The sequence below is a fragment of the Haemaphysalis longicornis genome, unplaced genomic scaffold (genome assembly GCF_048455015.1).
Source record: "Haemaphysalis longicornis isolate Haplotype H1 unplaced genomic scaffold, Haemaphysalis longicornis Haplotype H1 scaffold_1, whole genome shotgun sequence".
NCBI classification, from domain to species: Eukaryota; Metazoa; Arthropoda; class Arachnida; order Ixodida; family Ixodidae; genus Haemaphysalis; species Haemaphysalis longicornis.
Genome location: NW_027526203.1, coordinates 439775506 through 439803361, shown reverse-complemented (window position 1 = coordinate 439803361; position 27856 = coordinate 439775506). Strand labels below are relative to the sequence as shown.

At 44.2% G+C, this 27856-nt stretch overlaps 1 protein-coding gene across 1 annotated transcript; it reads right to left on the bottom strand.

Moving 5' to 3' along the window:
- Nucleotides 1-1684: 1684 nt before the first annotated feature.
- On the bottom strand, nucleotides 1685-27224 carry Cycy (cyclin Y). The gene is made up of 7 exons (XM_077687497.1): nucleotides 27037-27224; nucleotides 26115-26286; nucleotides 25170-25244; nucleotides 25026-25057; nucleotides 19267-19662; nucleotides 13332-13565; nucleotides 1685-3382 (listed from the first exon to the last, which is right to left on the bottom strand). Exons 2-7 carry the CDS (start codon nucleotides 26242-26244, stop codon nucleotides 3260-3262), a joined length of 990 nt encoding a protein of 329 aa, XP_077543623.1. The 5' UTR covers nucleotides 26245-26286; nucleotides 27037-27224; the 3' UTR covers nucleotides 1685-3259.
- Nucleotides 27225-27856: the final 632 nt, after the last annotated feature.

The window sequence follows — 27856 nt, the reverse complement described above, 5'->3', positions numbered from 1 at the left end:
GCCTCGAGTGGTATTGCAGTGATACAGAATTCTCAAGAGGTACATCCCAGCATGTAGTGCAGCTAGGAAGACCATTTATTTTGCACTGTGAAGCTGAATGTGTAAACCATGCGATATGGGAAGCAGATTTTGCATTTTGTGTTTCAGTAGTTGTTTAATTAGCATTTTTTTATTTGGTTAGCAGGAGTAGTTCAAACCTAGAAGTCAGAATTGGCGTAAACTTGTATGTGATTGCAAAATAAAAAAAACTGCTTCTCTTCACAACTTCTGGTATCCATGTCTTGCTGGTAATTTTTGTTGAACAGTTTTTTTCCTACAGTTCTTAAAAACGCGACGTCCGCAATGACGTAACAGGGACAGGTCTTCAAGTGAATGTTAGTGCACTGTTTAATCTGCAGCAGACTGCGGAACGCCTTTTTTACCATAAGTCCTCCTAGAGGGCGCCACCATACTGCACAGGACCGCTGTCTGCCTTTGCTGTGTTTCAGACCATATTTGCACCTGGTTTGTTTTTGTTACGGTAGGTAATAATCATTTTGTGAAACATGGGGTTCTACAAACAGGGTCATGTATGACAGTGTTGCTTACACCATCAGCCTATGTCATGAGAGAGAACCCCAAAGCACCAGACTGCTGTACACCTATAACAAGCCTAGTGTGTGCACTAGTAATTGGAACACTTCAATTTTTTTTCCCTGAGCGAACCGCTGCTTGGTTCGCACTCAAACTTCACACGAAGGTCGAATTTTGTGGTCTATTTTGTTTGAAACCGGGAACGACGACGGTACTTACCTGTTTCATTCTGAAAATATATAAAAACTATATGCACCTATGGGAAAATGGCGGCCTATTTGGATGTGGGAGGCAGTACAAGCTGATATGGGAATGACTGCGCCACCTGGGCATGCAGAGCGTAACGGACAATGGGGATTCATGCTCCCTCCACGGTAGGAAGGGGCCAAATGAAGTAGCAGACAATCAGAAAATGTGAAAGCAGGTGAGGAAACAAATTCAACGTTTATTGGTAATGATGAACTGCGTGGATATTTTATTGATTGGTATCAGCTGTTAAGCAACTATTTGCGATCATCGTTTGGTAATGATGAACTGCGTGGATATTTTATTGATTGGTATCAGCTGTTAAGCAACTATTTGCGATCATCGTAAACTAGGGATGAAAGATTTTCTGATCATCTGCTACCTAATGTGACTCCTTCCATGTCCGTTTTGCTTTGCATACCTCTGGTGGCGCTGTCGTTCCAAGATCAGCTTGCACTGGCTCGCGCATCCAAATCAGCTGCCGTTTTCTCACAGGCAAAAATCCATATTTTCAGAATAAACAGGTAAGTACCGTCGTCGCTCTCGGCTTCAAACAAAAAAATCACAAAATGCGACCTTCGTGTGAAGTTTGAGTGCCAACCGAGCAGCGGTTCGCTCAGAAAAAAATCTTTTTGTTCCAATTATCATCATAACACCGTGCATGTTTCACTGATTAGGGCATCGAGTTTGTTGTTTTCTTGAGGTCTGAGATTGAGGTCTCTTAGGTAATTTGAAAAAATAATCCACCAGCAAATTGCGTATTATGTGCCGACCATAAGCCTGCACCTAAGTACGTATATGTTCCAGCAGTAGGAGCAAAGAATCATGCTTAATCCACTATGAGGACAAAAAGAACCAGGCACTATTCAAGCAAGAATTTACAGGTTTATTTTCATATTTGTACAAGTATTACGATCTCAAAAAAAAAAAAACATGCATAAACAGTTGTAAATGAAATTTTATTGATGTAACATGACAAAACAAAGTCCCTTGCCTGATTAAAATAAAAAGTGGCGGATTGTGCTTTTCGATCCCCCTCAGTGTGAAATGATAACACACGAGACGTAGGAAAAAGCATCATGTTGCAATATAACAGTAAAATAAAAAACTAACAATACATGTACACATGGTAAATTTGCAGACAGCATAAATTCCTTCAAACAAGACTTTCCAAGCAATTGTCACAACGCATGCTCACTTTTTTACTTAGGCTTTGAGGTGCACATTGAAGCACCTTAGAAGGAAAAACAAGCAATAACAACTCCCCAAAACCACTTTCACTCTGCATGGTTGCTCCCGTACTCTAGTTTTAAGGTGCACAATTAAACATGTTAACTTTAGAACATGTTGAAAGACAACAAAACATGTAAAAATACGTTTCTGGGCAGCGTGTAATCCTTTAAACAAGATATCCCAGCAGCTGTCTCTGGTCAAACACTTCCTTATTCAAGTTTCAAGGTATGCACATTAAACCATAGAAAAAACAAAACAACCAGACAGTGTGGAATCCTTTTAACAATTCCCAAACAGCTGTCACTACGCATGCTCGCTTCATTACATTGGAGAACGTACATTAAAAGCATGCTCACACTAACAAAAAAAATATTTTGTAGACAGTCCTTTAAACTAAATTCCCCAAACAGATGTCACTATACATGGTCACTTCTTTACGTCGGTTTTAAAGTGCACGTTAAACATGTAAAAAAAAAAAGTAACAAACAAAAAATATGTTTGCACAGTGCGTGGACTCATTTAAACATTCAGCAAGCAGCTGTCACTTCCATCTTCCAGTTTTACATACACATTAAAATATGTTTGAGAGAAGAGTAACAGTACTTGTAAAAAACATGTTTGCAGACAGCTGTGAATTCCTTTTAAGAGGAATTGCCTAACATCTGTCACTAGGTATGCTCATTTCCTTGCTCCACTTTCGAGGTGAATTTTAAGCACGCAAGAAAACCTTAAAATAATTTGCAGACAGTGTTGACTCCTGTAAAGCAGACTTCCCAAACAGCTGTCACTAAGCAAGCTCACTTCCTTATGTCAGTTTCCTAAACATTTTGTAAAAGAAAAACCAACAAAAAAATATGTTTGCAGCAGACAGTGTGGGTTCTTTTAAACAATCAGCAAACAGCTGTCACTTCCATATCCCACTTTAGGTACATTTTAAAACATGTTTGAAAGAAAGCTAGCAAGACATGTAAAAAGTTAGTTCACAGACAGCTGTGGATTCCTCTTACGAAGAATTCCCTAACAGCTGTCCCTAGGTGTGCTCATTTCCTTACTCCAGTTCCTGAGGTGCACATTAAAGCACCAGCTGTGGGAAGACAGAAAGAAAGAGAAAAAAAAAAAAAAGGGTGTATAAAAAATATCCATAACATTACGGCGCGTTTGGCAAGGAGTAATTGACAAAAAGGAGCAAATATGGACGACAGTAGCATCAGGACAGGATGGCTGTGCTCCTGCGAACAGAAATATTGTTCACATTGTCCAGACTGGACCACTTTTTGAAGCCATTCCTATGGAGTTCACCCAGCTTGTCTTCACACACCCTTGACATGGCCTGCAGTGGAAACAAGGGAAATTGGAGGCTCAGACAGTGAATGGCCCTGTGGCATTCAGAACTACAATACGATGTTCAACAACATGCAGAGTGGCCATAAAACTGCCTAGGATCAAAAGCTAACATTACAATCCGGCACTACTACATATTTTCAGCCGATTTCACTCGCGTAGTGATCGCACACTGAACTTGCCGTAGCAGTACGTCATGTGTGCCTAGTCTAGCTGATGATGATCGTGCTTACCTCTGTTCCCTTCCCTTTCAAAGCAGACGTGGCTACGTTATTGCCGCAGACATGATGATATTAGTGATATCGGCAAGCATGCGTTCAATATGGACGAGGAAGAAACTATCACTAAATGCACGTAATGTACTCACAAGACAAAGAAAAAAATGCGCCCATTTTGCTGTGTCGGCCCCCATGTCTGTTTTGATGTCCTGCACTGTGACAGCGGCAGCCACTTATTGGTTGCCCTGTTGTCACCTCGCAGCAAACTCGTTCCGGCGCATTCCCTAATTCATAACAACACTGCATTTTGCGTCACTTTGCAAAGCAGCTGGCGGCGGTGTGCGGAGTGTTTATTAAGTTTTTATTATTTTTATTATGTCCATGAGACCAATCGTAAAAATTCTGACCCGCAACTTGCTTGCGTTTTCTGTGCTGAAAAGTTTTTCGCGAAAAATTTACCCTGCGTAATGAACGCACCCCTAAATTTGCATTAAATTTTTTGGGAAAAAAGTGTGATCATTACGCGAGTAAATACGGTATCATACGCCCGAGTGCAAATCTGACAACTAAAAATCATTTTCAGAGCCACTAACGGTTCCCTGATAACAAAAACCAAATGCTGATGCGCAGTAATTACGAGTGGCATGCTTTTCTCTTCGGTAGTAGTGGTGAGCAACAACTACGCCCATTAAAACATCACATTCTTGTCACACAAATAAAAATGAAACTGATTCTGAAAGGGCATTCTCTGAGCTAACCACCAAGTAGCTTCACTTGTTTCAGAAATGCTTGGAATGCAATGAAAAAGTGCACTGAAGTTATGATTCAAATGGAATGATTTTGAATAAGTGTGGTAACGAAGGAGTTAATAAAGCTCCACCCTGAAACCAGACATAGAAAAAAAAGGGTGGTAACTAGAGTATAAAATTTTAAAAGCTCCAGATAGTGCCCAGATAGTGCGCAGGCACTCTTCTCACCCGTATCTGCACAGACGCCACTACATATGTTTGCCTTGGAGGCCCTAGACTATTTATTACGGGGCTTTTTATTAAATAAGCAGCCGCTTATACATAAAAGGTCCTAGGGCGTTGTATTACATACCCCACATGGCCCATGCATATACCTACGGAGTGTATCGTGTCAAGCATTACAGATAAACGGGCAGCAGACAGACAGATTTCAGGGGGAATTAGCATAAGAAAGCCGCATTAAAGGGACACCGAAGTGAATTTGTCAAGCTCCTGTTTTTTCTTGCACTGCATGGACTGGCTCAAATCAACACGCTTTTCATCATTCGTCTGGTTGATAAGGCTGTATTTATTTTATAAAGCCTGAAAGAAAAAAAATTACCATGCACGGTCTGCGGCGGCCGCACGAACTAAAGTAGTGACGTCCATACAAGGTGCTACATGATTGGACGATGTCTAATATTACAATTTACGGCAGTTTCGGTTTCGGTGCTGTGAAACAACATGCTTGGTATCCAACGTTATCACTGGCTGGACATTCTCGATATCTCAGTAACCGGCATACCGCGCTTCTGCCATATTGTTGGCTGTAAAACGTGTCAGGTAAGCCTACCAGCACGGCTTGGAATCGTAACAATCACTAGACGAGGTGTACGCAATGGCTGAACGCCCTCCGCGACAGCAGAGATGCTCAAATGCGATGCGCTTTTCCTCCACCTTTGGAGCTTGCCTGGCATGTGCCTGCATCATAAGAGGCGTGTTTGCACCAGGCCAAGGGTTGGCTGACTCGGGGCTGTGCCCTTAAGCAGTCAGTGCTTATGGCAACACCACGCCAATGAGAACTCGCCAGCATATCAGTGCCACTCTGCATGCATTCTGCGAGCTCGCTCGTGGAGCAATGAACCTTACTGCGCAAAAATGGTGAATTCGGTATAGAAAACATTGCCCAAACACAAATAAATCGACTGCAAAAAAAGAAAAGAAAAACGTGCTATCGAGGATTCGAACTTGCAAATTGCAAAACAACGCACAAGACCACTCGGCCACAAGCCAGCACTGCCAGAGGCGGAAATATATAGTATATAAGTATAGCCAGTTTACACTTATTTAGTTTCAGCATTCCAAGCAGCTTAAATGCCCATTTCTTGAATAGCACTCGTGCAGTAAGCGTCCCCCAAATTTCCACAACTATCTCGTTTCTAGCAACTGCATTCATTAGGCGGAAAAGCGTTTGCAGATGTTTGGTCGTGCTGCTGACTGCTGTGCTAGTTCACCCAGCGCAAAAAGTGCATCCCGCACCTTGGTTTTACACTGTACAATAAAAGTAGCGGTTGATTTCAACTTTTTAGTACCTATACTAACTTCGATGACTCTTCTCCCGCCTTCAATTGGCCTTAGATTTTTCTACTAGCATACCAGTCAGCGAGCTTGATACTGTCTACAAATTAACAAACTAAAGGCATATACTGAAGCGGGCAGCCTTATTTTGAATGGATTCGACACAGTCGGATAGAATAGCTGTGTGAAGGTTCCAAATAATTGACGAATAATCGAAAGTTGCACGGATGAGGTAAATGTATGCGCGAAGCCTAGTGTCATGGTTCGCAAGATACAAATGGCGCTTTAGAAAGCCAAGATTTTTTAGTGCCTTGTTATGTGTTCAATATGCAAGCCCAGTTTATGTTGGGAGTAAAGATCAGACCTAGATATTTGAAAGAATAGGTTCTTTCAATTATGGAACTGCATAAACATGTGTTGGCTAATTAGATGATGTATTAAGTTTCACACGAAATGCAGGGGTGCATCAGCCCAAATAGGATTTGGAGCAATTTTTGAAGCAGGAAAATCCCAATTTGTAGCAAGCGGCGGGAAGTGGATGCCCTCATTTCGGAGCACCAAATCCCAAATTTGGAGCATTTTAACACAAAAGATGCGCAAACAATTTAAAGTCAGTGCAGATATGCTCTATAGCTTCAGTGGAGCAGGTCTTGCAAATGTGACCAATGAATTCTACAGAAAGCTGCAAGGCATGGTACGTGTCTGCCAACCTGCAAAGCATGTTGATTGATTGCAGGGTTTAATGCGCCAACACAACGCAGGCGATAAGGCACACCGTAGTGGGGGGGATTAATTTTGACCTTCTGGGGATCTTTAACGTGTGCCAAAATCTCGTACACACGGGCGTTTTTGCTTTTAGCCTCCATCAGAAAAGTGGCCGCCGCGGCTGGGAATCGAACCCGCATTTTCGTGCTCAGCAGCGCAACGCCTTAGCCACTGAGCCACCGTGGCGGGTGCAAATCGTGTTCATCTAAGTGCTTGAAGTTTTTGCAATATTTGCAAGAAAAGAAAAACAAATAAAAAGAGAATGGTATAAAAACTGCACCCGATATTTTTATCTGTACTCCAAAGTGCCCTTATAAATGACCAGCTCTAACCTAATTGTCCATCAAATAGCTGTTCTCTGAGCAGCATCTGGCTGCACTGGATACAAATAAGATGAAACTGCTCTTCAATATTATCAGAAGGTAACTAGCAGCAGATATGACTAGTGCAGATGACATTTAGAGTTCACCATGCTATTGAAGCATTTGCTCAACGCTTCCTATCGCCTGCTAGTTTTGCGCAGTGCGTCGCCTATTGAGCTCACGCCGTCACACCCAGGGCGCTTGCTGTATGTACCGTACCAGCGCATTTGCGTGGGAAAATTATTCACACCCGCTCCTCTCGCAACCGCGTGCATGTATACAGCAAGTGGCTTTCGTTACTGCAAACGAAAGGCACTCCGTGCCTCCACGATGCACTTGGCGGTCCTGCGCAAGGAGGCGGCAGCGAATGCCACATTTAGGTTGTTACATATTAAACGTGCGCAGTACATTCACAGCAGCACTACGCCACATGCACTTCCAAGCAGATAGCTAAGATGCTTCAGAGATCCGGTTGTTGGAGATAAGCTGTACTGGTGTGCTCGTTGGTTCCCACTGTCATATATGCCTTTGCAATTTTCCCATTTAACAGTACAGGGGTCACAATACTCCCACTGAAGTCAAAATTATTAGTCCACCAGTCTTTGCGTTTCAGCCATTAGTACGCAAAACGGGCACATATTAATGACGTTCCGCGCGACTGAGCTCTTCTACTACTAAAGAGGCAGAGTGTGGAACAGCACTCCACCTGACCTCCAAATGGGGAATGTTTTCATCGGATACACCGACGGCGCGCCAAGCACTTGTCTGCGTTTAAGTCCCTTCACGTTCTTTTGAGTGACCAGTTTTGACATAGGTACAGTGAACTAGAAGAGGCGTAGACAGCACAGGCTATGGCCTGCATACATCAAGGAAAGAAAGCTTTCCTTTCCTCCATGACTCTGTATGAAGGGCTATCTGCGTGACTGGATTGGATTGGATGATGTACAAACGTGAGGTTTCCAACGCATCCTTTATCTTTTATTGAAATTAGTGAAACAGACATTTTGCGCCTTTTCGGGTCTTCTGGCGCAGCGTGGTGCAATTTCGATTTCATGGTTTTGGCGCAGCTTGGCTCAAAAATATGAAATTGTATCAAAATGGGGCAATCGGTGCAGCTGTTGCACCCCTGAAACTGTCATGACCTTTGTTTTTTCTGTATTGATTTCCATTTTCCACGCGTTGCACCATTCCGCTAGGGTATTTAAATCGCTTTGCAAAACAGCTACATCGTCGGGGGTGGAGATCTGCCTATAAATTATACAGCCATCGGCCAACGACCGTATTGGTGAAGTTATATTGTTCGCAATGTCACTAATATATACAAGAAATAATAAAGGCCCTAACACTGACCCTGGGTACCCCTGATGTAATGCAACAGGAAATGAAATTATTATTTATTGTTACTTTTTGAACGTGAGCTGTAAGGATTGCACTCCAGATTTTCTGCAGACGCACATCCTGTACAGATCTTCCTCGCAAACAGAACGAGAAATTTTTGAGGCCTTCATGATAGGCAGAGAAGGGAAAAGATGCATCAGTTCACCATCCTTGGCACTGTCCGCAAAGGAAATCGGTTTTTTGTAGAGGGGGAGCAGGTTGTGCCCGGCTTTGTGATATGAGCAAGTGTGACGAGTGCGATACTATTTTATTTTATTTTTATTTTGTTTTATTTGTTCGCTGCTTCTTCACCCTTTCCACGTTTCCTGTACGTATAGCCTTTTTTGTGTTTCTGTTGCATAAACTGAGTTGAAGTTCTAGCGTGTGTCTTGCCGCCTCTTTTACCTTTGTCTGTTTATTGTTCGCTAGTACGATGATTTCCTTAGTTAGTAACCAACTCGCCCAACTTACCGCCTTAGTTATTTTTCAGGGGCGTTATAGGTTTTGGAAAAAGAGAAGTTTTCCCCAAATGAGCACTAGCACTCGCTCACACGATGGCCGAAAAGATTTCAGGGAGTGGGGGGTTCAAACCCCCAAAGCTTCCCCTCTGGCTGCATCCTTGTGTACATGATGTTCTGTATCTGATACGCAGGCATGGTGGCATCTGACCTTGGACAGGCAAGCACATTCACAATAAAGATAGGATAACACTAAGTCCAAGAGTGAACAGCAAACTTTTGCTTTCGACAGCAAGCCAGCAAGATAAAGGAGAGAATTCAAGGATGGGTGTGATGACACATCCATCACAATGTGGTGAAATGAGCATTGCAGTGAAGCTGCACTTCAAAGATAAATTTGCACATTACTCACACTCCAACTTTACTCTTACGATTGGGTAATTCCTGGAGTGGGTTATATCCATGAAAATATCAAAATGTGAACACTTCAGTACTGCACACCACAATTTTCTGGCCCTCTCAGGGTGCCGCCACTTTCCTGCGATAGGCATACTGCCATGCGGGCACTTCACGGGGATATGCAGAAAGAGCAGCTGCCACCACTGCCACAGGCTGCTGCTTGTGTTGGACTGCATACCACGCAGGTTGTTTGGGCGCCTAACCTGCTTTGAAAATGGGTACCTTTTCATCCGGCTTGTCAGCAATCCACAGTTTGACTCTACACCAGGTTTGCCATCATGCACTGATCAAGCCAGATTAACCACCTGTGAGGTTATATTTTGCCATGCAAAGCTTTTTGTGGTCGATTGCTGTACCTGGCTTTGCCATACAAGACTTTTTTTGTGGTAAATCCTTTTCAATCTCACACAGGTTGATGTGCCCTGCTGAAATGAGCGATGTACAATTGCTACTCATTCGGGCAACTAACACAGATGCAATATCTCGATGCAACACAGTTGTGAAGGGCATCTGCATGTGCAGGGTCTATTCACTTCAGATATTTGCTGCGAGCCCCGTGTGCAGCCCGCAACCTACACGGTGGCTGAGTCACTAAGTGTTGGGCAGCTGAAATTTCGTCCGGGAGTGACGCCCAGACATGTACCAGTGAAGCAAAGGGGCTGGGTAGCAAAATATGACATTACAGGCCGTGATCCCGATAAAATAATGCATGTATGGCATACAGTTAAGTTCCCAGTCACCTTGAACGCCCACTCATAGTGCACTGTTAAAACTGTAAATCGCTGACACGCCGAATAAAAAGGTCCATTTTCATTTCCATGCAGACTGGGCACTTGAACAACCCCATGGTATGCAGTCAGTCCAACACAAGCAGTGGCCTGTGGCAGCAGCGACAGTTGCTCTTTTCGCAATCCTCCACAGAGTGCCCGCAAGGCACGCAATGATCGTAATAAAATGGCAGGGTCCTGAGATGGCCAGAAAATTAAATTCTGGTGTATATATAGCATGGAAAGCTTACCACCGAAGTTAAGATATTACGGTAGCATATGCTCGATAAGCTCCGATTGAAACAAGCTTTGTGGCTGAAGCACATGGAGCGTGTCCCTAGTTAAAGGGACACTGAAGTAATTTGTAGACCTTGTGAGATTACTTGTGCAAATTGTAGTCTGGAATCCCTAGGCCATGTTTTGACCACTCGCAGTGCGTTTATGCGACATTATTTAGTAAAAATATCAATTCGAAAGTGCTGCCCTCCTCTCTGTATCCTCCTGGCCGATTTCCTATGACATTCCGTATGACGCTTACTCAGGCAGGCTTGGCTTGAGTGCACTACTGCGAGGCTGGCCGACCCTCCGACAGAGTTAATCGGCCGGCCACCGGCGGGTCGTCACAAATCATTCACATGGTTAAAACTAAGCCACAACATGATTTTTGCCTGGAAGAATGTGCCTTTATTTTGTTAGTTTGTAGACTATTATTAGTCTTTGAAGCCAAAGTCCCTCTGCACAAGTGCACATGTGACACTTCGCTCACTGGTACACTAGTAGAAAACCTAAGGCAAAAGGTGGGATAAGGTCAGCAATGTTAATATTGGTACTAAAAAATTAAAATCAACCAACAATTTTATTATAAAGCGAAAAACCAAGGAGTGGGAGGCAACTAGCACAGCGGTAGCAGCATGACCACACGTTTGCGATTGCTTTTTCTGCATACGGAATGCAGTCACTAGAGATAATACATACGTGGGAATTTGGGGGATGCTCACTGTACCAGCGTTAGTCAATAAATAGTCATCTAAGCTGCTGGGAATCCTGTGTCTAAAATAATAAACAGGCTATACGATATATACTTTATACAGTCAAAACTCGATTTAACTAAACCCAATTTAACCCTTTCAGGGTCAATGTCCCCGGCAAACACCTTCAAAATGGTCAACGACGTACATGTATGTCATCGCTGGTATGTTTAAAAAGCGCGCCTTTTTCGATCATTTTTCTCGCTTGGCATGTGCTGCCACACTGTGGAAATACGTGAAATATTTTTTCGCGCCAATGGCTCTTTTCTTTTTTATACTTTACTACAGCGGTGCGCCCGCTATTGCTTGCGCCACTCCCGCCACTGCTGTCCCACTTCACCCGCTCGTCGTAGAGAAAATAAAAAAAATCATTAAAAAAAAAGTATAACCCATGGCCTGATTGGATGTTGGGTGCACGTGACACCAAGACGCGATTGGATTGGTGGAGTGCAGCGCGGGTCGCCTTGCTTTGCGCGCAGATGCATCGGTTGCCCGGATGTGCCGCCGCCATCTCTCTTGTGTGCGATCAGCAGTGAAAACGCGGGGCGATGCCTGGTTCAGCGAAAAAATATATACGGAAGAAATATGGCAAGAAAAGAAAAAAGTGGCAAGTGAATAACATCAAGAAGCATCCTGCATCAGTGGAAACAGAAGAAATCGCACGCGACCCTAAACATAATGCCGGAGCCAACGGAACCGCCGATGTACCTGACAGCCAGAATGCCCAACTAACGATAACGTCTGAAACCAAAACTGGTTTGGCTTCCAATCTTGGACATCATCCAATCACATCGCATCTTGAATACGCGTCACTGCTCTTAGTTGTTGTTGTGGCTGCCGCAAATGTCGCATAGTAATTTTTCTTCTTTCAGCCTTTATAAATTAAATGCTGCCTTGACCGGATAAACGATAAAAAGTGTGTTTATTTGAGCCATCTATGCAATGCAAACAAAAGCAGAAGTTTGATGAGTTGTCTTCAGTGTCCCTTTCAGGGTTCGTACAGGGTTCCGAGACGAATTCAAGGATATTCAAGGACTTTCAAGGCCCTATCAAGGCATTTTCAAGGGTGCAAGGGAGAACGTGTACCATCTTTTTACCACTGTTCTTCCCACACGCTAAATATTTGCTTCTTTACGTTTGCAAAAATAACTTCAAAAGTATCCTTACAACAACACCACCCTTTAGAAGAGGTGAAGTTTAGTGTCACCCCCAAATACTGAGGGAGCTTTAAGGAAGCCATTCCATTTTCAAGGTTCGTACAGGATTCAGGGACAAGAATTCAAGGATATTCAAGGATTTTCAAGGCCCTGCCAAGGCATTTTCAAGGGTGCAGGAGCATGTGTACTAACGCTTCACTACGTACTGTTCACATGCTAAACATCTGCTTTACTTCTCAAAAGAGTGACCTCAAGAAACATCTCTTTGGAAGAGCTCCACAATTTTGGAAGTGGACAAGTTTACCCCCACCCACAGTTATACTGAGGGAGCTTCACAAAAGCCATGCCATCATAAATTTTATTGAGCTTTGAAAATGCTTTTAATACACATTCTCAAATAGCGAGGAACATAGCTTAATACCCCTGCCATTCTCATTCTCTAAATTTGTGTTCATAAGGGGGGGGGGGGGGGGATGACAATTCCACTGGGTCTGCCCACCATCACACCTGTCAAAATAAGATATTCCAGTAAAGCTTAGGAGCTAGATGCACTGTGTTCTCACATTCAGAGTTTTGCTTATCTGTGCTCATTTTTACTTCACCCTGAAGTTCAAAACGTAGTGGGGCATAACTAAGGTGGGGCACAACAATGGGAAGATATGCAAAATGAATAAAACGACAAGGCAATGCAGAAATCAGTATAAAATAAGGGAAGGGGACCCATGCTAATTTCTGCCTCATCCGATGCAGATTCCGTTCCGTATGAGCAGTTGTATAAGGCAGGATGCCTGTACTGCCAAGCTGGCTTGAAATTGTAAAAGCATGTTTTGAATGGGGAGTGTGCTGATGAGCCATGAAAAGCAGGTCACATAACCAGGCCTCTTCTCTATTGCCTTAAGAATTCAAGGGTTTTCAAAGAGAAGGAAAAAAATTCAAGGGTTTCACGGCCCTTGAAAACTGAAGTTTCAATTTCAAGGCTTTTCAAAGTTTTCAAGGACCTGTACAAACCCTGCCCTTTAAACACACGGCACAGAAGCTTACCTCAAGTTTTTGTGCCCGCTCTTTACTTAGCGGCTCGGATGGGAAAGCCATGTCATTGTGGTCAGCCAGTGTTCTGAGGTCGAAGTAGTACTTGGCGTAAACACTGGCTGGCACATTGATGTTGAACTGGAGCAGCTCTAAAAACTGCCGCTCAAGCTCATTCATATCTTCCACCGTAATCTCCTTGAGGATCTGGCAGTAGTCGACATTCCAAACAGCTTGGTCATCCCAAACCTGCAGAGCGACGACAAAGGCGGAACCATTTTGCTACAAAGAGCACAGACAGCACAGCACCATCACAGCATTTGCTTCTGATCCCTGTTAGTAACTGCACCCACCATAAGAAGTGCTGATGTGTGTGCACTGAGTGTGTCACAGTAAACACAGACATATGAACCTTAGCATGCAACTTTCGCAAATTTTGTTTCATAACAAATTTAATAGATGAATCATTTATAACAACAAAGAGCAGCCATTACATGTCAGGTGTACCCAAGTAGCCCCATTATACCTCCATAAATTAAAATTTCTCCCACCTCCCCTCGCGGGAACCCGTGTAGATGCGACGCATAGGGGGTTCCCTTGTTGTTTCCTTTAGGTTGATTCTCCCATCGCATGAAACGTGCCGTGAACCCCCTGCCGCGGCTATGACGCAACACAATCCACTTTAGTCCAATCCAATCCAAACTAATCAAATCCAAGCCAATCCAATGCAATGCCCCTCGCGAGAGAGTGTTCACTATCGGTGAGGAGAGGGGGTGTGAGCGGCGGAGAGCGCAGCTCGCGCGGTGAGGAGAATGGGGGAGGGGTGTGGACGGACAACAGCGCCGTATGGAGGGACAAGGCGAGTGAATGAGATGCAGTCGCATCTAAAATCTTGGAATAAGAGCCTTTTAGCTCCCTATTTTTGCATTGCTGTTTCATTTGCCCTTACTGTAGATTATGTGGTGCAAAAACACCGCCATACCTGCAAAGCACACAGTATAAGGGAGGGGTGTAAGGGTGCTTTTCAATGCCGCTCCCTACAAAGCACTGCACCTCAAACAAGAAAGGCTCTGCACTTCTGACCTTCTACCACAGTCTCATATAAAGCCACTAAATAAACTACTATTTAATGACCCTACACTGTAAAATGATTTACACCCTTTTTGCCTATAACAACGCCCTTACAACCTATCAAAAAAACAAAAAAATCATTTTGAAAAGGTGCAATTAACAATAAAATGCCCTTTAAAAGGGTGTATTCCTGTTTTTTTGCAAGGGTAGAAAGGTGTAATAAACAACAAAACACCTTTAAAGGGTGTTTTCCTTCGTTTTTTTTTTGCTTGGGTGTGAGGGTGTTAGTTATAGACAGTGAAAATTCCCCTTCAGGGTGTAAATCATTTTACAGTGTACCGCGGGCTACTGCAGGGTCCACTGCACCCAGCAAATTTTACCAGCTTGCCCTAAACATTCTTTGAATATCCCAAACCTGAATGGCTGTCCACACTAGCTGCACAAATCATGAGTGAAAATGCAACATAAATTAACTTTCCAGCCGAAGAAAATATTTAACAGGTGCCCCTGTCTTTCAAACATGTGCTTCATCCCAGACAATTATGTTAGTGCGTAAGTATTGGGTCACATGATATCAGTACACTCAGTTACATGCAGGTTTGTGAATACAGTACAGCAAAACCTCGACATAAAGAAGTTACAAGACATAAGTAACCTACCACCCATTGGAAACCATGTATATTTAATCGTGATATAATGAGGCATGTAAAGTGGACATTTTTCAAGCTTTGGATATGTTTCTTAAACATGCTGGGAAGTGACGCCGAAAGAAATCATACAGAACTGTACCCGAAAAGCAGGGTTCGAGGTGGCTGCAACTGCAGGTGCCCCTGGAGGCGTGACAGCATGCAGTCTAAAGAAGAGGCTTTGTTTGCTGCCCATGCACTCGGATGTGGTAAGGAAGATGACCAGGTCAATCTTAGAATAAGCATGGAGGTGCTTGGAAAGCGACAGGGTTGTTCCTCAAGATCTCGCTTTGGAGGACTTTCTCTGTGCCAACTCTAGCATTACTGCTACCGAGCAAGTGACACTGACGTTGAGGTAGGCAAGGCCCCAAGACACAATTGATGTGCTGCGGTGCTACACGAGTTCAACTGGGCAGCAAGCTGCATTGCAATCCCTGTGGACCTATGAATACAGTGTGAGGCCGTCTCCAACACCAAAACAGATGCAACAGGAGGTCACATATCGCCTTCAGAAGAAATATAGAGGGTCTTCTGAACGAGTACTCAACTCTGGAAAGGTCATTGATAATGTTTCTGCATGCTCTGCACAGATTTCTGCAGCAATTAAATTTCATTATAATGAAGTAGTTTAATTTATTTACTTCAAAATATCAAGGGTGTGGCGTTGGCGTCGGTGTTTCTCAACAGTGGTGCCGGCGAAAACAGGACACAACACAGTGCCTGAAGTAACTGAAGCCACACTACAGCAGAAGCACGTGGTCTACATAGGTCATTTAACTGGCCATTCCACCTAGATAATTACGTAAGGCTGCTGAACGATACAAGATTTAAGTTTAGCATAATTCACATCATTATACTATTGGAATTATCTTTTAAACTATTTCATTTCTTGACACATTAACAAGAAGGGCCATAAACGATTAAAACTGTTGGTCCGCGACTGCTCTTGCAACGTTTGTTTCCGCTTGTCTACTGAAATTTAACGAGTATGTTGGGAAACATTAGTAAGGCATTGTCGCGTAAGCACCTTATTCTTCAAACTCGTGCAAATAAAAGAATATGAACTACAAAATGCTATAAATTTATGCTCACAGGCTATTTGCAATCTTAGGGTACAAGTAAACTGTCGAGTACTTATAAGACTCACGAAAATGAGTATTGCGCAACATTCTCAGATAAGGAGTCCACGTTCTAGCTTTCAGATTTTCTGCTTTAAGGAGCCATGAAGAGAAAACACAAGTTTGGTTCATTCAAAAGATTGTCTCGTTAGAATCATACTGACACCACTTTTAACATAAACTTCGCTCAAATAAGCTACATAATTAGGAAAAACGGGAATGGTCATGCGACCCACCAGCTCATTTCCCGCAACAGAACCTATGATGTCACATCTAAGCTCTGCGATTGGCGGAGGCTGGCAGAAGCAGACGCAAATTAGGTAGAGCTTACAAACTAGACGAACGAGCGATTTGCGCTTAAATTTAGGGCACATTCTTTACAAAGCAATAAAAATGATGGGACAAACAGTGGAAGTTACGAAAGCACATGTAAACATAGAAGTACTGATGCGTTCTGCTGTTCGTACTGCGTACAGCATGCTTGGTTTAGCTGCACAGCACTACGGGGCTTGGGGTTGTCTCAGACGACACTGGCCGATTGACGCAAGCAACGGTGTCTTACGTGACCCCATTTGTCGAGCGAGCACTGTTTCAGGGAACGAATATTTTCTCCCAGAACAAAAACAAGCCAGGTTTAAATGCGGGCAAAAACAAACCAAACGCTTGCCACGGTATGGTGGCGCCATCTAGGTTACGGAACGTAAAGAAACGCGGGAACAAACCAACACCGCTGTACAGGGTGGAGACAACCTTTGAACGGTCCCGTGCCGCCGCAATCCGCCTCTTTCATTGCGGTGTGCTGCCACCTCGCGTGCCTAGCGGAAGTTGAAGCCGTAGGGTTAGCCCGCGTTTCCCCCGGCTGCATTCTCGTTGTATGCACGGCAATCCCACATTACGGCGAGGAGCAGCCAAAGTTTTTCTTCTGTGTTGGTGTTATAACGCCTTAAGATGACAGCCCCTGGTCATCACCTAATACCAGGCGGCTTCTTATCACTGAATGAGGGCTGGCAGAGAAATCTCGGACAGATCCGTGTGCCGTCCGAGTAGCAGAGCGAGCAGTACTTGGAGTCGTCTGGCATGAAGTGCGATCGCCAGCTCAACAAAGGCCGGTAGTTCGCAAAATGCCTTTAAGCGCTGGACACATGTACGATTGGTACACGCGATTCGCATGCGACTGATCGTTACGACTGTCGCCACGACTAGTCGTACGCGTGAATTTGAGACGGCCCGATGCGCGCATGAGATGCGTCGTCGGCGTCGCTCCGCCCATTGTTTTTGCTCCATGGTCAACTACGATGATCGCTGAGCTGAATTTGTAGATTCTGCGCGTTTGTTCGCAAGAAATGGATAAAGCAAGCAATCGTGAAGCGTTTTCTGCCTTCGGAAACAGTCCGCGCACACGCCGGCCGCGCCTGCCAGCTCGGCACACTCAGCGGCTCGAACCGGCGCAGACCACGGTAGCAACCGCGCTTGTCGCTGCTCTTCTGAATCAATCTGATCGCTAAAAAGTTCCACATGCGAGAAAGTAGGTGTTAGTGTGGTGAAAAATTGTGCTAGGGATTGTTGTCAGGGCTTATTTTAAAAGCGGCGATCAGATATATCTGCCGCGATGGAACCTACGCTGACCGGTCGCCGCGGCGCGCGGTGCGCCGAGCGGCCGAGAGATGGCGATACCTGCGCGGAAGCATCGAAACAGGCTACGCAGATGTCTTGGTCACCGATCGCTCAAACGGCAGCCATAACTTAAATACAGTTCCACATGCGAGAAAGGGGGTGATAGTGTAGTGAAAAGTTGTGTTGCGGATTGTCATTCGCAGCTGCACAGATAGCAGCGATCAAATATCCGCCAGGATGCTAAGCCTAAACTTCTCATCACCCGAGCCGACGCGAGCGACGCAAGCCGCCGTAGCCGATCGCGTGCGGCCGACGGGAAGCGATAGAAGCCGACACCGTTCCCTTTTCGGCACTCCGAGTTACAGCGGAACGCAGCACAAGTTGTGGACATTGTTCCGCGCATAACGAGCACACACAAAAAATCAAACGATGTAAATACAACCACGACCCCTTCCCGCTTGTGCGGTAGCTGTGGGGAATGTCGTCTGCTGCCCCTACTGGACTGCTTAGGGACTTGGCCGCTAGGGGATTGCGCATGCGCAGTGGGGTTGTGAAAGAGGCGGATTGGGCCAACGGGCTCAACGCGTTATTCTTTTCGTTTCCCACGAGACCTAGCAACGCGAAACAGACAATATGATTCAAACTTCTTCAGTAAACTGCGTTGCGGCGATAATTTTAGCGCGGTTTTGACACAATGACTTGCTTCGGCGGCGAGCGAGCAACCGAAAATGGAATAACGTATACGTATACATGTCTCTACCCTGTACGGCGGATGCGTGAATGAAGGTACTCTAGGCTGCAGAGCGGTCGGTTCCTGTGATGTCATTTGGGACCACGAAAACGCACGATTGAGCGGGAAAATCAAAATTTTAACCTAAATTGTTTAATTTCTCAGTGAATAAAGCACCGTTTGTATCCAGACAAGCACTGGGGGCACTATAAAACACGAAATCTTTCGAATAAAACCAACTTGCATTATCTCTTCATGGCTCCTTTAACGCTGACTTGAAACACTGTGTGCAAGAATGCCTGAAATGGCATTCGCGAGCCCCAAATGTCTCTCGGGGTGCTCATTTGAATCGAATGTCATTTGAGCCAAATGCCATATCAAAATCCAGTGTGGCAGCACAACTTTGCATTTGAGTCGAATGACATTCGGTTCAAAGACATTTGAGACGTCAGTGTAGCAGGGGTATAAGATCAATTCATCTTATGTGTTGCTGCAGAAACAGTTGAAAGCCTCCATTTTGCCTTGTTTCTGACTGGTCCTCATGGAGGTCAACAGGGCACCCAAGAGGCACTCAAAATCTTCCACCAACCGAGAGGAATTACTATTCAATTGTATTAAAATCGTGAGGACAGTGAGAGGGCACTCCTAGTGCATCAAAAAACTTCAAAAAGGAGAACAGATCAGTCCAGCCAGCCGGCCCAGTGAGACAAGTAGCCAGCTGAGCCACCCACCTTGGAGGCGAGCAGCACAGCGCCCAGCACCACCCGCCGCCAGCTGCACGGGGAGATGTCCATCTCGGCGTAGGTGAGCAGCCGCTCGAGGTAGACGAGGGTGATGATGGCGCACTCGGCGCTCAGCTGGGCGGCGTTGAACAGGGTGCGCACAAAGCGGTAGATGGTGCGGTGGTCCGGGTCGCGCATCTCGGGGGGCTCCTTGCTCAGCGGGTGCAGCCGCTCATCGAAGATGTCGCACGTGCGCTGCTGGCCGCCCCGGTCGCGGATGTGGTAGTAGATGGCCAGTGTCACGCACTTGATGGTGCAGCGCAGGTTCGGCTGGCTCACTGTGCTGTCGTCCAGGTAGATGGTCGAGCACGAGTTGGACTTCTTTAGAGGGGCCTTCTCCTGCAGCTGCGGCAGCAGAGGGAGGAAGAGGCACGTTCTTTCTTGGGCACAGAGAGCTTATGGAACGTTGTTCACTCATTAGTTCTATAAAGAAGATACAACCCCCAGCCTTCCTATCACCCCCACCCTGCCTACAACATGAAGCTGGATATTGGTTAACAATACATTGGCCCACTTGGCAATGCCAACCTTCCATTTAATGGTAGCAGGATATCATGATTGCCTATTGCCAGCCCAGCACCTTTTTTCCTTCTTAAAACTCCCGTCATGTGAGGTGTCTATCACCTTGTATCCTTTTTCGTAAGTCTCTTGACATGTGAAAAGTACTTAAAAGTGCCACAAAGCTGCTTCACTGATTCATTTCAGCAAATAGCCTCATCTAATGGGTGTCTACTTTGCATATCGCAAAAGAACAAAAATTTATATTTATTTATTTATTTTTCCCTCAAGGCCAACAGCATTACAGAGGGGAGTGGGGACTCATGTAGGGGGAGCAATACAACAACAACAAAAAATGAACCAAGTGCAGTAGCAGCAACAACAGTAGAGCTTCACTAACACCTTGCATCACACTGCTAATAATGCAGTGCGGGCGTTCGCTATCTTGGATGCCAGAAATCGGTCCGGAAAAGTGGTTCCATTAGCTCTTGCATACAAGCAGCTACCTGTTTCTCAAAGCTACCACTTGACAGCACATGTGGTTATGCAAGCTTCGCTACTTGTAGGCAGCTAAAACTTCGCTACTTAACACAACTAATTTTCAAGTGTCTTAATCTTCATCATAATACCCAAAGAGTCACTACAGCGGAGAGCTGCACTATCTTTTTTTTCTTTTTTCCTAGAATGACAGCACCACACTGAAGGTTGGCAAAGGCTTTTTGCGTGTGTTTCCACTTCCATCCTTCTATTTTATATTTCAGTTCCACCTTGGAAATGTGTAAGGTGCCATGTGGAGCAGATGCAGAAATTTTCCATGCCTTCCATAGATTCTCCAACACCAGTTCATAGCACTCCTACTCTACAAAACCCTACTTTCATTATGTCTCCCTAGTCCAGTTAATGCTACTACACATCCAGTTTCCCTACAACCTTCACTGATCCACCTTCAGTCACCAAAAAATCAATGACACCCTAGAAACTACATGTTCTGTCAGCAAAGAAGATCCTTACTGTGTCATAAACTATATTTCATCACCTGTACATTTGCTATTTTTAAGGGCACTGCAAAATGATGCGCAGGACTGCCACCTTAAAAGAGCTATTAATATACACGATTTCTAAAAGCCCCAAAAATCACGCACACAGCACATCAAGCTGAGACAAGCTCTATGCCACAAGCACTCCCTTTCCTTGCCCTGTTGGAAAGTGGTGTAAGCAACCAAAACATGAAATAGCGGTGCTACGCACCACTAGCACGAAACTGAAACATGAACGCAAAGAACACCCTTCCCAACTACACGGGCCATGAAGGCAAAAAACAACTTGATTAATTTAAAAGAACTAGCCTTTTGCAACCACTCAACTCCATTCCAGGCCCAGACATTTTTAACAGAAAAAAGAAAATACTTTTCATATTTCACGCTACACAATGTCAGCGGTGACAAACTAGGGGAAGTACTAAAAACAGAGTCAGTGTGCTAACTGCCCATTAGTGGTGTGATCAAATGGGAATAGAGGCACCAATGCAATTGGACGGTCATGTTTCTAGGCGGTGACACCAATCGCACGAATAAGTTGCTGTGACGTCACTAAGACCCGGCGAGAAATTGGCTGGAAGCTTGTGCTAAAATTGGCATCCCTCTTATTGGAACAATGTCGTCTCCACACTTGTATGTTGTCTGCGTGGCACTTTTAAAAGGGATTGTTAGCTTCAGTTCAAGCGCACGATCCCCCGGGTACCACATCCCCAGTGCCCTGAAATGTGACACCAGGGGCAGAAATGTGGAAAATTTTCCTACACAACCTTTGTGTAGATTGATCTATTCCACCAGCATTAACAGCAGAGTGCCACAAGGGTTCCCTTAGAACATCCTACTCTTTGATTAAAAATACACACAGTAGAGCTTTAATCTTTTGTTGCCTCTGCGCAGAGAAGGCAGCCCTACTTCCACTACAAAAAACTCATGGATATAAAACCTCTGCTGAACACCGGAGGTTTCATGCCTTGCAAGTTCATCTCGGCACACTCATTTGCTTTCTATAATTCTTTACAAACAGACGTGACGTCAGAACTAGAAATGGAATCATCATTCATGTTGCGACACTAGTGAATACCGAGGCCAAATACCCCTACTACATTGCCGTCCGAATGCCATTGGAACCGAATGTCATTTGACTCACATGAGGAACTTCAAATGCCATTCAGAATCCATTGTGCTTCACCACAATTTCGATGGCATTTAAAAGCTTCAACAATCACTCACCGTGTTGCATGGCGCTGCTGCTGTCGAGTTCTGTTTTTACATAATAATGCAACAATCACATTTTGCAGCAGTCTTTTGCAGTAAAATTATCAGATTATAAATAACGCAACCTTTGACACAGTTTTTGCTTGATTCTGAATTGCAATCAAGTTTTTTTTATACTTTTGGGTGCATGTTTCGTGCTCTCTTGCCACACTGGTTTGTTGCTTGCTTGCACTGGTGCTGAGAGTATGGAATTATTGCATCTTGATATCATTATTTAAGTGAATGAAAAGTAAAATTCCCACAATCAGGAATATTTTGTTTGTTTTAAGTACGCCAGTAGTATATTTGTTAATGCTGACTTGGAACACTGTGCGCAAGAGTGCAAGAAATGGCATTTGAGAGCCCATGTCTCTCGGGGTGCTCGTTTGACTCGAATGTCATTTGAGCCAAATGCCATTTCAAAACCCAGCGGAGCAGCACTTCGCATTTGAGTCGAATGACATTGGGACGTCAGTGTAGCAGGGGCATAAGACGAAAGCCAGCACACTGCGCCAGAAAATCACATTACCAGCTTTTAGGGCCACCCACATCTTAGCCGGTGAGTATAAAGTTTTGGTGAAATAAACAGGATTTTCAATTCAGTCTATCATTAACCACTTCTATATTATGGCAGTTAAATGGATACGAATTTGACACACTTTTTACATACACAAGTTGACAACGCCCCCAAATGACCAACCCATTCAATTGACAGAATATTCATCAACTACAATGCCAAGCTTACAATTTGACTCAAAAGTTTGCACACACTGTGGCACTGCGCATTGTGAAACACCATCATGCTGTATGGCCACAGCGCAGATGCCATTTAGAGGGAAATCACATATGTTCAGCTTCACCATTTTCTAAATGCACTCCTCCGGTCACAGGGATTGACTCAAGGGAGTATGCTTAAGTTGCGCAAACAAAGACAAGCTGGCAAAAAAAAAAACAAACATAAAAAGGGGTTGCTATGCAAAATTATCGCAGCAAAGATTATTTGCATTCAGTTTACTTTTTGAAAACTTCACTAGTTGCTTACATTGGGAATAGAGCACAATGTTTGCTCTGTGATTACTTTCAATGCCTACTGGCTATGACATTTAGGGTAGTCTCGAATCTTCAAGGTAAGTTTACTTGGCATTAGAGCAAGCTCTAGCCTTGAATAGGACAGTGTGAGGCACAGTAAAACTTGTAATAATGTATTTATACTGTAATTGGATTTTTAAGCAACAGTTCTCGTGTTCATGCCATAGTTTACATCTTCTTTCCTAATTTATCAGCAACAAATAAAGCTTGGGGCAGTGCCTGTGATAGGCACTGGGCGATTACTGTAGTTTAAGGGGGCAGTTGGGTCTTTGGGGCCGAAAAACGGTCAAAAAAAGCGTTTTCTCAAAAATCGAATTTTTGGCCTCCACGGCCATTTTTCTAACAGTCTGTAAATTTCTTCATCAAAAGGCATCATATTTTGTTGTTATTATATTATAATAGCATTTTAAAGTGCACTCTACAGCTCAGTTAGCACAGAATTCGATGGTGAAACGGCACTTTTCTTGCAATGCAAAGCTAGCATTTCATCCTCAGATATCTTGGCACCCAGAGCAGGTACAACTTTAATTCTTTTTGCTTCTGATACCAAAATGTGTGGAGAATACAATATAGGAAACAATTTTTTTAAATGGAGGCTTTGGAAAATTATTATTGTGTTCAATTGGCACCACCTGCGAGCCATTTCTGGCAGAGCGCGGGAGAAGCGAAGTTCCCTGTGTTGTAAAATGACCAAAAATAGCTAAATCAATAAAGTTCTTCCTATGTTGTATTCTTTAGTCATTTGTCTGCCTAGCCACGTGGTAATTGCCATTCTGCATAGAGTGGTTATTTTGTAACTGTGTCCCAAAATAATGGCAATTAATCATTAATTAACTCAAAATATAATCAGCTTACAAAACATCTAATAGGAGATTTGAAATCAGCACAAAAAACTCTATAACGCAGTGCAGTTTCATTAATATTGGTTGGTAAATAAAAAATATAGCTCTAAGACCAGTCTGCCCCCTTAAAAAACTAAATAAGTACACAGGAAAATACCTCTTGCAAACAGAGTATCCACAATTCTCACCAGTTTTAAAAGGAGTAAAACGCATTCATCATATGTACAGTACATCTCATTTAAGAAGAAAGATGTAGAGGAGGTTGTTTGTTCACAGTGCACAAGCTGCCGAATGTGATCCTCTGAGCAGAGACTCTATGGCCTTAGTGGCTAGGGCACTTGTAAAAACATCAGCATGCACCTTTTACTTACGCTTAAAGAAAAGAACATTCGTTCTCCCTGAATGGGGCAAAAAAAGGCAGGGTGAGAAAGTTCTCCAAACTTCCCATATTTCTTCTTAAAATTTCCCGAAAAATCTAAGTTTTCCTAGTATTTGTTTTTCTCTCTCTGTTTTGGTAGTCGCCCTGTCTATAACCCAGTCGTACACAGCATGCAAAAGGGTTAAAAAATAGCCAAATAAAACTCAGCGAAGTTCGCACGCAAATTTCAGAAGTGAAAAACACAATGAAAGTGTGTTCGATCTGTTTATTCAGTATTTGCTTCAATCTCCCCTTCGGCCACACTTACAATACCAGCAGCACAGAGGAAAGGGAAGCTGCTGTTTGGCAACTGTAGTAGCTTACCTCTGCACGGAACATCCTGTAGCTCTGGGCAGCTATCTTTATAACTTAGCAAAGCTCTAAAGCTGATGCAAAACTAAAGTTGCAATAGAAGCACCAGCATTCTCTTTGCTGGAGTACCCAGCAAAGAGCAAACCAGTCCTCCAGGCATTTGACAATAGCGTTACTTATGATACAAACTTATTTCCTCCAGCATGCATGCTCAGAAAACATTGTGTCATTACGAACACAGCTAATAAATATAATACATACATTAATCTGACTTCTTCTCTTCTCCTTGCAATCTAGAAAAAAGCAAAGGGCGAGGGAGTAAAAAAAAAGAGACAGGTAGGTACATTAGTAAACCTTGTCAACTTATTAAATGAAAAAAAAAATGCAACTAGTTAATGATCATACTTCTGACATCACTCCTTGATCTCTGCATAAAAAGGGGGCCTGCTGTTGGGTGTGTTGAAGGGTCCTGATCAAAATCTGGAAGAAAAAGTAACACCAATAAGTTTCCAAACAGTGCTTGAAGACGCAGTGGATACAAGTGCATAAGAAGTTGAGCCATCAACAGCTGCCATCCAGTCGGTCAGTCTGATTTGTATTCTACAAGCCGAAACTGCATTTTGACTGTGACAAACGTCGCATAGCAGAAAGTCCCAGTAGAAGAGGTCGTATGTTTCACAACCAAAGCAGAAGCACTGCGACAATACACTGAGCTCAGAAGTGAATAATGTCTTGGCAAGTGAGTCCCCACAAGTTTATGATACTTGGATGGCCTGTTGTTGGCTATATTAATAAATAGACGGTGCATACATTGCAAACACTGCAAAATATTCCATTATTACGAAGAACTACACGAGAAAATGACAGCTTTAAAACAAAGCATTTTCTTTTGGCTGCAACATACCAGTGCAATGCACAGCCCCTCAGCAAACTGAGTTTCAGTTTGCTGAGGGGCTGTGCATTGCAGTACCCTCAGTCTGCTGAGGTTACTGAAATACACAATTTCAATACCTTTTCACACACTCAAGCTTTACCACATTGTTAAGCTATTTTCATTTTACCCGCATATGTTACTTCTGTTGCACTCGGTCTAGGTTATAATCTTAGTGGGGATGCTGGCTGTAATGACACCGCAATAAAATTGATTTTTCGCGACAAAAGTACTGTAAAAGCTTTTTTTAAAGCTGTTACTGCTCTTTTTCCCTTTTGACTACTAAGGGCAGCTAGTTCTGTCGGCAGGCACATAATGTCACTATGAAATCACTAGTTTCCACCCGCCCAATTATTTCCTAACGCTGCAATGTGCCGTGGCGGTGTTTCGCGAGAGGAAGGCGACAGTGTAGTGCAAACCTTCAGGTTCCCTTTCACTGATGTGCTGCAGGTTCGAGGCGCTCTCCTCGGAGTGTGGGGGGTCGGCGCTGTCCTTCTTACGATGGGGCCTCGGGCTCGGCGCAGAGCAGCACGACAGGCTCCCGCCCATTTTTCATCACGCTCTCTACAAAACACTGGCAACATGGCACCCCTGCGAGGAACGAACATGCTACTTATGCACCCTACGACGCGGGCCGCGGAGGTCTGAGCACTACAGCGACTTCACAACACAGGGCACCCGCTCGGGCACAATCCCCGCGCCCGAAGAAAGCATCGACAATGTCAACGGCATGCCCTCATCGCAACCTCAGCTTTACTGACTCACTTGTCGTACTCGATCGGCTACGACACCCTCCCGGAAACAATCGCCGCCGCCAAAGCAAGCATCAGCTGGGTAGACAGCAAGCGATCATCAGAAACTTTCACATACTCGATTGCGGTACTCACTCGGCTACGGTCAATCGCGACATTTTTTTTCTCGCGCGAAGCTTTAGCTTCACGGCTAATGTGTAGTGAATGACACGAAGCAAAAAAAAAAAAAAAATGTGGTCACATGCCAATTGGCAATAAGTCACTAGCAACGCGCTTGGCTAAACTGGGATAATATCGCGGTGATGCGGGTAGCGCCGACAAGTCATTCATTGATTGAACCTAGCCGGCATCAACAAAAGCCGACAATGAAATGCCACCTGTTTTTGCGATGAAGCTACGATCTGGTCCTTCCTAGTGGTAAGAACGTAATGCGCTGTGCGACATGGTGCATGCTTGACGAACGTTAAGGAAGTGGGGCCTGGGGGCTTCACGGAAATAAGCAAACAATTCGCGAGATCGTATTCCATTGATGCATGCCGGGCCGGAGGCAGCCCGAACCTTTTTGAGCAATCGATGAGACATTCCTCACCCTTGCACACGGAGGATAGCTTGATATGTGTAACGGCATAATAATCGTCATCCGTTAACTTATAGTGACCAGAATCGCATACTATTCCTTCTAACTCACGGGCACTCCTACGTTGCCATTACGAAAGCAGCACAGAGATTAGGCCTAGACAGGTCGAATGTGTTAGAACACTGCTGATAAAGGAGGTACTGGTTAGAGCAATAGAGGGCGTTGAGCATGCTCTTCTGTGGTGGGGGCATGGATGAGCGGAGGGGGCGCTGTGTCGGGTTGCCTGTCGTCGGGAAAATGCACCAAACATTGCCGATCGTTAACCATAAATTGCCTTGCAAAAACTTCGTTCTGAGAAACTATACATGACGAACTAAAAGCCCACCAGGCTTTCAAAAAAGCTGGATTGAAAAGTGTCCGTGAACTGGAAACCTCGGTTACAGTCACACTCATTTCATTCAATAGTTTTACACAAATGCCACTTATTTTTTTCCCTTGTTAGATCGAAATTCTTTTATGGCGAGTTCAGGACAACTAGAAGCTAAGCACACACCCTAAAAAAAATTACAGGCGGCATAGGTGGTGTTGGCCGTGTGGCTCGACATGCAGCGCGTCAGCTGTACGAATCTGCGCTGAAATATTTCTGAGTTTGGATAACCTCCGTTATGTTAGGCTATATATGCACATTTTTTACCCACCGCGGAGGGCACAAGTTGCTAACGAAGGCGTCGCGCTATATAAGACGCGAGGTCGCTAGTTCGATTACAAGCGTTGGTGGCTCTAGAATCTTGTTAGTAGCTTGAACGGCGGTCCGGGCAGGTGGCGTAAAAAA

Coding starts and splice junctions, on each gene's coding strand:
- Cycy (XM_077687497.1), bottom strand. CDS start 26,244: ATGGGCGGGAGCCTGTCGTGCTGCTCTGCGCCGAGCCCGAGGCCCCAT. Junction 25,058..25,169: donor ATCAAGGAGTGATGTCAGAA/GTATGATCATTA, acceptor GCTTTTTTCTAG/ATTGCAAGGAGAAGAGAAGA. Junction 19,663..25,025: donor AGAGAAGAAGTCAGATTAAT/GTATGTATTATA, acceptor CTGCTGCCGCAG/CTGCAGGAGAAGGCCCCTCT.